This window comes from Hibiscus syriacus, unplaced genomic scaffold, assembly GCF_006381635.1.
Source record: "Hibiscus syriacus cultivar Baekdansim isolate YM2019G1 unplaced genomic scaffold, ASM638163v2 tig00116954_pilon, whole genome shotgun sequence".
Classification (NCBI taxonomy): Eukaryota; Viridiplantae; Streptophyta; class Magnoliopsida; order Malvales; family Malvaceae; genus Hibiscus; species Hibiscus syriacus.
The window spans coordinates 867,056-879,792 of record NW_024063483.1 but is presented as its reverse complement, the minus strand read 5'-3'; the positions used below and the strand labels follow the sequence as shown (position 1 = coordinate 879,792).

Here is a 12,737-nt window from a genome sequence, read left to right as displayed (position 1 = left end):
TTTTTTTGGTCGATTGAACTCGAATATTATACTTCGTCCGCCTGTCATCAGGGCAGAACTAAAATCAAATATCGAAGGATTAAATTGTTATATATAAAAAAGAAAACTACTCTTTTAAATATTTAAATTTAAAAATTAGGAAAAATAAAGTTTTTATGAAACTAATATTTAAATTTAAAAGGATTAAATCAAAAGCCCTTAATAGATTCATCCATGCATGTCTTTAGATCTGTTCCAATCAAAGATTTAGAGAGACTCCATTCGATTTAAATTCGATGATTTTTAAGTAAAAATACGCACCTAACCCAATACACACATATATAAAAAATCTATTATTTTTATTCGTTAAAATAGAAACTTAATTGAAAAAATAATTATCTCTGAATATATCAAAGATAATTCTTGACTCAAATCAAAGAATTTTATTTTAAACTCGACTCGAACTTATCCTTAAAAATTTAATCTGAACCTGAATTTATTTTTAAAAAATTAAACCTGAATCTCAAACAAATATCTGTACAAGACACCGATGTTATATATATCCCAACCTTATTAAACTCAAAATATAAATCAAATTCGAAATTTTAAATTGGAAGAAAAATATACAAATTTATTGTTTGGGATTCATATTCATACACTTATTGTATTTAAAAAATATATATTCATACACTTATATATGTCTAGAAGGTTTATATACTCTTTTACATCTCTCTTATAATAATATCGTTAATTATAATCTTTTTTTCTCTATAATGTAATGTAATATAATAATAATTTTAATTTCAAAATTTAAAATAATTAATTTATCATAAACAATAACTTTATATTGAATATTATTATTATTTAATCTTATTTTACTCGTTCCTTTTTTATATAACATCATATCGTTATCATGGCCAGAATTATGCTCTCTACTCCCAATATTCAAGCAATTGCATAAAAAAACAATTGGTTGAAACATGGAATAAACTCTAGAGCAAGAAAAATGGTGGTTTAAGCTTAACAAATAGCATAACCCTTAGCTAAATAGCTGCCTATTCCTTCAACCTCTCTATCAATTCATCTCTTTCTTTTTCAGCAATTATTCCTTCTGTTTTCTTCATTAATCCTGTTTTTTTTTGGCGTTGGGTTTTGTCATTTTCAGTCCAAAATCCATAACCCAGCCATAATTATCAATCTCATATCTCTATATCGACCCCTTCTTAGCTGTGGAACTTCCTTTTTTTAAGTAAAGGGAATCGAGATAAGAGAAACAAGCGAATTTCCCCACATGGATTCTCAGGTTATGGTGGCGCTTGCTCTTTCTCTCGTTGGTGGATTCAGTACTTCTCTAGGTCAGTTTACAGTTTTCTTCTTCATCTATATTCCTCCATCCCCTATTTTTATAAGCTGTTTCTTTATCAGTAAAACCTTAATTGTTTCATTTTTTTTAATGTATGTGGTTCTGGGTACTTTTGAGTGTGTTTGGTTGTTTTCTTTTCCTGCTTGTTTATGGGTAAAATTTGTTCCATGTGAGATAATCTTCAATTTTTGAAGTGTATTTGTCACAGCTAAAGTTATCTAATGCTTGTTTCTTGGATTTTACCTATACAAAATGTAATGGACTTGTGCTAAAGTTCCAATCCTTCGAAATCGTAATATGAATTACCATTGTTGGCATTTGGTAAAAACATGGTCATTGTGGGTTTATCGTTTAACAATAAAATTTCATGCTAAGAAGAATTTCCAATTTTAATAGTAATTTATATAAAGTTTTAATTCCCAACCAAGTTAAGACATGGTTTTATTTTATTTACTCGGGCTTATGTGCGAGTGTTGGATACAAATCCGGAGTACCATTGCTTTTTATGTTATATTTTCATAGAGATTCCGAAAGCGACATTTACTGGTCTTGGTGTTATACGACGAGAAAGAATGTTAGAGACCATAAACCCTGTTTATTGCAGGGAACCCTTGCTTTCTTGTGTTAAATGGATATTGGAAATAGATAACTGATTGTGGTTACACGTGACATTAACTTCTAGCCTTTGTAGTTAGTTGCCTGTTGAGATTAAAAGCCTCTGATAACGTATTGGAAACTAGGTGGCTTGTTGTGCTCAACTGCTGCTTTTGGTTAGAAAGTATGGGAATATTTTTTGCTTCAAATAGTTATGCAGAAAGCACACCATTGCATCTCTGGTACCCCATCTATCACCACCAGTTTCACTAATGGTTTTGATTTTATCGTTGATGGTAGTCCTAAATTGCTTATTGTTGTGTATTTGGTCTCGAATTTGTTTAGTTTACACCATAGTGATGTTGTACTGAAAAGTTTTGTAGATGAATTGAACACTTAAAGCACAAAACTATATGTTATTCTCTTGAAATGTATTGCATCTTCTTTTTTCTTTTTCCCCATTTTTTCCCTTTTCTTCATTACTTATTTGTTCATTTACATACAATAAACATTATGCAACTATTTCCGAAAAAGGTTTTGCAATTTATTCTAATGGCTTGTCTTTCCGTTTGGAACAGGTGCCCTTTTCGTAATTCTTAGTCAAGCTCCCAATTTGAAAATGCTTGGGCTTTTACAGGTAATGCTACAAGTTCTGATCTCAAAGAAGAAAGATGAATCTTCATCCAAATATCAGTTACTTAGTGACATTTTCCTAATGGGTATTAATGCTAAAATTTCCAATGTTAAATTTCAAGGGTTGAATTCTTTTAGTACTAACTTTTGCATGATGCTAACAATTAAATATTGAATGGATTTATTTCTATTTTATTTTCTTCAAAATTGATTGATGCTCTTTTTAAAGATTTTATGATTAACAAGATACTTTTACTATCATAGGATAGTGTAGTGAAAGATTAAAAGTTCTGAATACATTAATTTTGTCCTAGCTATGTATCATTTTCAATAAATTAAGTGATTTCTGAAATAACTTAACCAAACTCACTGAGGGGGGTAAAACTCATCTTGTTTAGCAAAGAATTAGATTTTAAAAAGGATAGTAGCCATGAATATTTCTTGGTGTGGTTTTTATTTGTTTAGCTGCCTTTTTCCTTCCCGTTTGTCTTTGTTAGCTTTATTTTCTAAAAGTTAATAAAAAGTTGTCCAGTTTATGTTTATTTAATCCAAGGATGATTGGTGACATTTTAAAGAAATAGATAGATTATATTCTGATATCGTCTAATGCCCTGGTGTCTCTTTCATGCAGGGTTTTGCTGCAGGTCTAATGTTGAGCATATCGTTCCTTGATTTAGCTCATAATGCTATGAACTCGATTGGGTTCTTGAAAGGAAACCTCTGGGTTAGCTATATCTTACCAGTTTCATTCTGATTGTCATGCACGACCTTTCTAGTTCATGATTCATTTATGTTTTCTCGGTATCTAATATTTCTTTCTGCAACAATGCAGTTTTTTGCTGGTGTTATCTTCTTTGCTGTGGTTGCCAATTTTATACCCGAGCCAACTCTACCTCACAGTTCTGAGGTTAAAGGCAAAAAGGTTTGGATGCTTTTTATTTGTTATCTGACTGAATGAGTGTTCAAATTTTTTTTAACGCAATGCATCTTTATCTAAACCAAAAAATATCAAAATATTCATTGACTGTTTGATAATGCATTGGAGAGCAGAGAAGTGGTGATGAAGGGGGCAAAGATGTGATGAAAAAGCATCGACGTCAGGTTTTTTTTAGTGGAATTATTACAGCAATAGGTAAAGCTGTCTTGTAGTAGAATTTGGTTCTAATTTTTAGGTCATCTGATTTGAACTTTTTGGAAAATTTTAGTATGTTTGAATATATGGTTTTAACTCTTTGCAAAAAAAAAAAGGAACAAGCTTGGGTTACCAGTTTGAATGACTGAATTTTTCTTTAATGAATGGCAGGCATAAGCTTGCATAATTTTCCGGAGGGAATGGCAGTTTTCCTTGGATCCATGAAGGTGGGCAGTCCCAACCTGCATTATCATGAAAACGATCATTGTTTTCAAATAGTTGTGAACGATGATTGTTTTCATAATAATGCACCTTTATTATCTGATGATTTTTCAATGTTCAAGATTATTGATGTGCCGAGTATGATGATTGAACAATTCTTTATTTTAGATTTCATTTATAGCAATTAAGAACAACTATTCTTTCACTCCCTCCCTTTCTCTTTGGGAGTGGGATAGGTTCTTAAGCCTATAAAGCCTCGGAACTTAAATTTCTTACTTATTCCCACAATATTTTATACTTATGCTAATGAATCTATTTTTCTTGCCTAATGGTTGTCATATAGGGCCTTCGTGTTGGTCTTAATTTAGCTTTGGCCATTGCTTTGCACAACATCCCAGAGGTACATATTCTTTTTTCCGCTAATTTTGAAGCCGACCTTGAAAGCAACCCACTTACTGTTCGGCTCACAGTTTAACTAGTTCAAAATAACCAAAATAAATTGTTTTCTCATAATATATATATATATATATATCATATTTAGTATTTTATGATAACAATGAGCATTTTGGTTCATTCATGATTGTATTATGACCGACTTATCAACTACCAAAGCGAAGTTTATATCCCATAACTGATAGATAAATATACAAACTTAGTAAAGTATTGTGTTTCTTAAAACTTTGTGACCATTTTATAGGGTGTTGCTGTCGCCCTTCCGGTTTACTTTGCTACTCAAAGGTGAGAATTTTTATTGAGACACTGGTCAATTCAGCTTCTCGAAATACAGGGTCCATGGGACAATCACATGGTGTGGGTGCTAACCAATGTTGGATGAGCTATTTTTTATTCCATTTTTAAGTACGCGAATGAACTAGAACTTATTGGTATGACGAATCTGTTGTAACTGGTTTGTTTGTATTACTCGTCAGCAAGTGGCAGGCATTCAAATTGGCAACGCTTTCTGGTTTTGCAGAGCCACTTGGTGTCGTAATTGTCGGTAAGAGGACTGCCTTTTCTTAAAGTACCACGAAAAGATTAAAAAAATGTTAAAATAATAAATGTAAAACATAAAATCTAAGAAGGTTTTCTTCTGAATGAGTTTAATGTTTATATTTGGTCTGAATATAACCTATACTGTCGTAGTTCACAGGGAATTCAGAGCTTATTTGCTTTCAAGATTATCTTTTCTATCGATGTCAGATTATATGACCTTGTTTATTTGTCTTTTTCTTGTACCACAGCGTATCTGTTTCCGAGCAACTTAAGCCCTGAAATTCTTGAGGGCTTGTTAGGATCAGGTTTGTAGTACTGTTGATCACTCGTATTGGATCTGATTCTAGAAAAAGAATCTAGTTTCCCATGCTCTATGTTATCATCTAGTGAAAATCTCTTACTCTAAATCTATGTCAAAATTTCAGTTGGTGGGGTGATGGCCTTCCTAACATTACACGAAATGCTGCCATTGGCATTCGATTACGCGGGGCAGAAACAAGCTGTCAAGGCTGTTTTCTTCGGAATGGCATTCATGTCTGCAAGGTAATAAAATTTAAGGTCTGTTTGTTTGCCGTAAAATGAATTACGGAATTGGTTTTCCCCGAAATCTCGTGTTTGTTTCATGTAATTCGTTTTTTGGAAAAAGTTTTCTCGTGTTTGTTTCACGTAATTCGTTTTTCGGAAAATGTTTTCCAGTGTTTGGTTGGAGGAAAACTGGTTGGTCAACGTAATTCATTTTCCTGTTCAACAGAATTTACGGTTTGATTTTCTATAAGTCATTTTCCGAACTTTTCACTTCAAAGAATAAATACACAAAATAATTTTATTTTTATGAATTTAATATTAATAAAATATTTAAAATATATTTATTAATATTTATAATAATATAATATTATATTTTTATTTTAATAAATATATAATAAATTTTTTATATATTTAATAATAAATAATATTATTTATATATTTAATATTTATAAAATAATCTAATAATATTTTAATAAAGATATTTAAAATATACTAATTAATATTTTTAAAATATAATATAACACTATTACTTTAATAAATAAATAAATAATATAATTTATAATATTTTTATTTCACTAAAATATACCAATATTAATATTTTTATTAATAAAATTATAAAAATAATATTTAATAATAAATAAATTATTTTAATATTTTAAAATAATAATATTAAGTTTTATGATAAATAATATTATTTATTGAATTTAATATTTGTAATAAATAATTTTTAAAAAACTCATCAACTAATGAAAAAAAATGTTTAAATAACATCTTCCAAACATCATAAAACGTTTTTCAAATGTTTTTCAAAAAAATGTAATTCATTTTACGAAAAACATTTTCCAGAAATGTAATTATTTTTTCAGATTTTAAATTCTAGTATTTCATTTTACAGTAATTCATTTTTCCGAAAATCAATTACAACCAAACAAACAGACCCTTATAGCAAAATAGTTTATTGTTTCCAAAACGGGTTCAAACGTTTCTAAACTTCGTTAAGCTCATATAGACATATGTAGTTCGATCATCATTATCACATCGAATGGTTAATGATGCACAAAGCATGTCTTTGAACTCATGTAGGAAAAACAACGTTTAGCAGAATTATGTTTTCCGGTTAGTTTTGAACTTTAACATTATCTCTTCTACGGTTTTCGTGCAGCCTGTACTTTCTCGAACTAAGCTTACCCAAGGAGTTGAACTTGTAGCCTGTTTCCATGAAGCTTTAAACAAAATTGTTGTAAAATTCCGAAACCAATGTCTTGTTATGCATACTGATATTGATTGCTTTCTGCGATCTTGTAGCCACTCTGGAAGATCTTATAATACCCCAAAATTGCAATGTAGATAATATCAATTTGTTCCTTTTAACAATTGAAATGAAAATAAATAAATAAAATAGATTTGTCCATCGGTCGGATTACTTTTTATCCCGGTAAGCTCGGCTTGAACTAGCGCAGAACTAGATTAAGGTTTCTGTAATCCAAGGTTGGTCATTGTTTGGTTTTAATCGAATTAATAGATCAAATTAAAATTTAATTTGGTTAATCGATTGGATAATTAGATGATTTAACAATTAAGAATTTTTTTTAAAGTTTGATTAATTCAATTTTAGATTGGTTAATTGATCAAAGTAATCGAAAATATTAAATATCTGATATGTTATATATATTATATCAATGTTTTTCAAAAAAAATTAATTTGATTTAGATTTAGTTAAATCACTAATCGAATTAACGGATTGAATAGCTCTAGTTAAATCTACCACAATTCCGGGCATGCTTTGTATAAAAATTGAAAATGTTGATAATATGTAGATAGTCATGCTTATAAAAATTTTCAAATCCATTTATAGTATTTATTATTATTTTGGCAAATAAGGGAGTGGAGAAGGCAAAGGTTTTTTTTTATTTAGGGTGGCCAAGGGCAAAGTGAAGCCTCTTGGAAAACCTATCATTAAAAGCATATTCAAGGCGCAAAAGGCCGAAAGGCGAGTCCATTCGGACACCAATTCCAATTCCATATCCACTCCCACGTTTATTCCTCGCCCCCGCCGGATTCCCTACAAACACACCAAACATTCAATATAACCGGAACATTTTATCATCATAACTTCTCTAATCTGTCTTTTTTCTGACCGAAACATGAAAGAAAAATGGACCGGAACATATAGCTTACCGGGCACAGTGGGGCCTGAGCATAGATCGTGTCCATAATCGGAAAAAAGAACTCCTTGCACAGGCCCCAGCTACACGAGCAGATAAATCGAATGAATATAAATTAAGCCGTGTAAAGCTCAAAACCGAGTAGAATCAAGGTGGAATTTGGGAAGGTATAAAACACAACCATGCAGAATTGTTAAACACCTACCAACTTTAAAGAAACTTCACTGGTGCCAACTACGTATGATCTACCGGAGCCTACGGCACCTTCTTTGTAACCTCTCACGGTGTTTGTTCCCCCAATGGCAAATGCTTCATGAGGAGGAAAATTACCCACCACATGCCCACCGGACAATCTATTAAACAAAAACCGGCAGTAGTCAGCAAACTATGATAATCTCTCCCGCTTTCTCTCCTCGATAATTTTATTTTTCAAGGAGAAATATCAAAGCTCGGGATCAAACCCGGAAGACAAGTTATCACATGTCGCAAGCACAAAAATACATGATATGCTATAAGCATAATACCTTAGAAGAAGGCGAGCAGGACCGAGTTTAACACCTTTACTCGCACGAGCATTCACTCTGTTGAAGTACAACCAGTTGGTCCTGACCGGAAGCCCTTGTTCCATGTTTATTGTAAACTGCAAAGGTAACAGAAATGAGACCCATCCATATATCAAGAGATGGAAAAGCACTGGGTGCAGACGCTAATCATGGACGATCCTTTGTTACCGGAACCAGTATAGATGCTCTCGAATTTGACCAGTAACATATCGTCATACGGCTTACCACTACATTAAGAAAAGAGGATTTCATAGAAGATGAGAAACAAACTAAACCATAGAAAGTATTAACAACAGCAAATTAATGCAGAGTGATCCATCTTACAGAAGCTACACAACAAGCATCAAAGGTACAAACCTTGCTGTAAGTGGGCTGCCATAGAAGTCTTTAGTAATTGGGTTTCCTTTTTCGTCACAAGCACCGGCACGCTAAAATATTATGATCAAATATTAAAAACAAATCATATTACTGATAAGCCTTAATCCTCCCAAAAAAGAATATCAATTCGGAATGAAAACTAAATTTAAGACACTACTTTTCACAAACTTTGTTTTGAAGAAAACTGAAAATGGATGCCTAGCTGACAAGAAAAAGAATGCTATCAAATAAAGTAACATGCTGTACCTGAAAAAAGAGCCCAGCCGTTCCACTCGATTTGGGCCTGAGTGGTCGACTAAACTCTACACAGGCTGTTATACGGCCAATGCTCAGACTGCTATTATCTTGTTGGCTACCATGAACAAGTGTCCCAGAGGTTCTTGAGTTCTAACAAAAGCAAAATAGCTCAGATGATAATCGACCTTCAATCACACAAAATGCAAATTCAAAACCCACCTGGACAGTTATTGTTCTAGATGTTCGCTTGTCATTTCCTTCAATCCATGGGTCTGTGTAGTTAATGCGGAATGTAGAGTCAATTTGGCCTTTCTCTAAGGAAACATTAAGCTTTTGGTTTTTCCCAAGCAAATTTCTCTCGGAGTAGGCAAAACTGTAAATGGAAAATAACATAGTATGAGACAAGCTAAACAGCATATCACATGGGATGACAATTTGGGGAATTAAGAAAAGCTGAAAGTTCACGGTGACAAAACTAGACCATATATGCCCAGTAACATATCTGAAAGCATGCTCCGAGAAACAATAATAGAACAAGAAACTAAGATGATGAAAATAAATAAATGGAATGAAAAAGTATCTAATAATCATTGGGAATACGATTTTCTCCTTCAGTACTATCTACTATGCAAATAATGGCTTGACAAGAGAAAAGAAACCACTGTCCACAAGGCTGACAACCAAAGGAAATGACCACAGATACTCATGACCAATGTGATATTACCTTCCAAAGAGTCCTGATAAAGGGTCACTTGTGATCCTACAAAATAAAAAAATTGCTTGATAAATGCTCATTTAGCAACTCCACGGTATAATAAGCATGAAATTTGGTAACTAAATTAGGTGAGAGTAGAAGCTAGTGCATGTAGTATTGCAATTCAACTGGTCTTACCCACTTGATATTCCAGCACCAGCAGAAAAACGACCAGTTGGACGTTCAACAACATTCATTGTTAAATCAACCTTGCCATCTACAATGTTGCACAATCAGAACAATAATGGACAAGTAAATACAAAGAAAAATGCACAAAATATTAACATGATTAATATTTGTCCATAACAATATGGCTAAGTTTAGGGTAATGCTGAGGATCTCATCCTAAAAACAATTATTGCGTACATAATATTTACAGATAATCTTAGTACATAATAATATTTCATAACAAAATTCCATAGAGGCATAGACTATTTGTTATAGCATTATCAAGTGTCTGAAATTCAGCTTCAAATAAGGTAATGTCCTCAGCATGAAACATTGACTAAAAACTCAGAATGAGATTGCACATCAAATACATTTTCCAGGAATTAGCTTAAACATTTTGTCAGCCAGCTAAGTGTGCCTCTTAATACAACTTGCAGTATTTGTATGCATGTGTTTTTAAAAGACATCCTCACTCACCTCCAGCTGGTCGAGGAAGGATACTGACATCTCCCAGCCCCATAATTGACACAGTATTCACATCCCTTTTTCCTTGAATCATACTATACTCCTGTAGGATTATAATTCATATGAAGCAATGCAAGCTAGTCAGGAAAAATTATGCTTTCCATGGCCATACTCTAGGTTCAGAATAGACAATTTATGATGACTTATCATCAATTAAATGCCAATTTATGCACAAATAGCTAGATCTAGAGTCACACCTGCCCCTTCTTGGTTGTGAGTTGCCTAAGAATTGTATCAGGCTTTGTCTTTCCCTTAGTTGGTTCACCACTGAGACAAAACCGAAGCATTTCTGTCATATATCCTAATACTAATAAATTGAAAAGTTTGACATGCATGTTTGTGAAAGCACCTATTTACGTAAATAAACATCCAAGTGCGGGAAAAGCAAACGAAGGCAGGCTCTTACGTCTTTCGATCAAGGAAACGTACGTATATATCATTGACCTCTGCTTCTGCAACTTTTAACCTAATAATACCTCCAGAAAACATATCAACTCCGGAAACCTATAAGGTCAACAAACAGTTTTTTTAACATGATTATATTCAAAGATCAACTAAGAAAACATTTGCATCACCAGATCAAAGAATGCAAAGCACTAACCAAACCAAAAAGACCACGGTCCATATACCATCCATTGATGGAACTAATTACTTCATCTAAGCTCTTGAGATTTATCACTTTTCCTGCTCAACTTGATACCATAAGTGAAAATAATGAAGGTCTACTATGACCAAAATTAGAAAGCAGTTCATCAATAGGATAATATAAAACATATGTACATCCAGCAATGCAGAGGGAAAACCTACCATGCCAATCACGAAAAGCGTCCTCAAGAAACTTTGATGGCAGAACATTGGCTCCTTCACAGACCAACGCATGGAAGTCTTGGTTTGGTTCAACCTTAAACCACAAGAACCCAATTTTATTAAAATCAGTTCTATCCATGACTAAGATATAGGCTTGTATTGCTCAAAAACAGGAACAATTTGACAATGAAAATAAACTATCACACATGTGAAAGACCAACCAAAACGAACATTGCTCCTTTTCCATGCGGTATCTCATTGTATGAAGTTTTCCTAACAACACTCTTCATGTGCTCTGATTTTCTGAAGACAGACGCCCAGGGATTTAAATTGTGGTGACGGCCGCGATTTCAGTTGTGTTGCATTTGCGGCGAATGTGGACATAACATATACTATTATGGTCACAGCAGGTATAGCGGTCATTATTTTTTTTAAATGCACAATTTATTGTAAAACATAATAATTTTAATTGCCGCAACGGGCTGATGGATTTTTTTTTAATTTTACTATGACGGAACAATAACGGGAATATCGGCCCTTATTGCCGCTATTGACCCTTACCCATTAAATTGCAGTCGTGATCCACAGCTTTTGTGTGATTTTGCAGCAATTTAAGTCCGCAAGCTATTTAAATCCAGCAGACGAAACAAAGGCAGAAGGAAGGGAACACAATGCAGGTAATTCAACTGATACAGATGTTTTCTACTTCAATAGAAAAGTAGCTAAGAATGAACTTCAAACACTCAAAAGCTCTAATTAAAACGAAATAGCTTAAGATAACATACTTGAAACACCAATTTGATATCGCGAGTCAACGGCCACAGGCGTACAAGAGGAGAAGTAACCGCTATGAATGATCCGGTCCACATCTTCCTGGACCTCCCGGGTCGTCGATGCCGAGTTGGCTCCGCAAGCTTTCAACACGGTAAGAGCTTCCATTTCGAGGTCTTTCCTATCCAACTCCTCTCCATCTTTATTCCTAACCAGAACCTCGCTTACCAGGACCCTCTCCTCCTGAACTCGACCTGCCGTTGTTAAATGCTCGTCCTGATTCAACTCTGTCGAGTTCGGTTGAGTCAGAGACAACACGGCGGAATTTAATAGAGGCGATGGCGATCTACTGATACTGTGTTTCTCAGACGCGAGAGACAGCGATGCAGAGCATAATAAGGGAGATGTTGTGACATTCGAGCGTGATCCTAACTCGGACTGAGTTGACAGAGTGCATAATAGAGTCGAGTGATCTTTAGCATAGTTGGAACGATTCCTGAGCAAGTCAATGAGTTGAAAGGCCAGGTGACGAGTTCCGGCGAGCTGAGAGGCTAGAATTTGCGAGGGAGAAAGGCTGGAAGAAGGAAGAGGGATTTTGAGGGAAGAAGAAGTGAACGAAGCGCCATCGTTTTGATGCATTTGCGGATGCACAAACTGGAGATTTGTGAAATGAAATTTGGGATAGAGTATGGTTGCAAGAAACTTCGAAAGCAACAATAAATGACTGATCGAGTGATGTGGGAAATAATTTTGCGTTTGAACCATGATGGTAAAATTTACATACAAGTCCTTGTACTATAGCAAGGAATGCTTCTTGACCTCTCTCTCTTTGTAAAATACAAGGATATAATATATCAAAAGTCAATGAACTATATTCAAATAATCGTTTTGGTCATTAAGTTTTCAAATATCGTTTTGGTTATTGAAA

General features: G+C 33.5%; 1 protein-coding gene and 1 pseudogene across 2 annotated transcripts; one reads left to right on the top strand and one right to left on the bottom strand.

Annotated features, from left to right (window-relative positions):
* Positions 1–896: 896 nt before the first annotated feature.
* Positions 897–6,826, top strand: LOC120189263 (zinc transporter ZTP29-like). 2 transcript variants are annotated; one of them, XM_039192573.1, is made up of 12 exons: positions 897–1,334; positions 2,515–2,573; positions 3,201–3,293; positions 3,402–3,491; positions 3,620–3,701; positions 3,873–3,928; positions 4,267–4,323; positions 4,621–4,661; positions 4,853–4,920; positions 5,165–5,221; positions 5,342–5,459; positions 6,604–6,826. In XM_039192573.1, the coding sequence occupies exons 1-12, from the start codon at positions 1,271–1,273 to the stop codon at positions 6,647–6,649; spliced, it is 831 nt and encodes a 276-aa protein (XP_039048504.1). In that variant the 5' UTR covers positions 897–1,270; the 3' UTR covers positions 6,650–6,826. The 2 variants fall into 2 exon arrangements, with proteins under 2 accessions (XP_039048504.1, XP_039048505.1); XM_039192574.1 differs by lacking the exon at positions 3,201–3,293.
* A 492-nt stretch (positions 6,827–7,318) lies between these two features.
* On the bottom strand, positions 7,319–12,482 carry LOC120189251 (annotated as a pseudogene).
* Between the last annotated feature and the right edge of the window lie 255 nt (positions 12,483–12,737).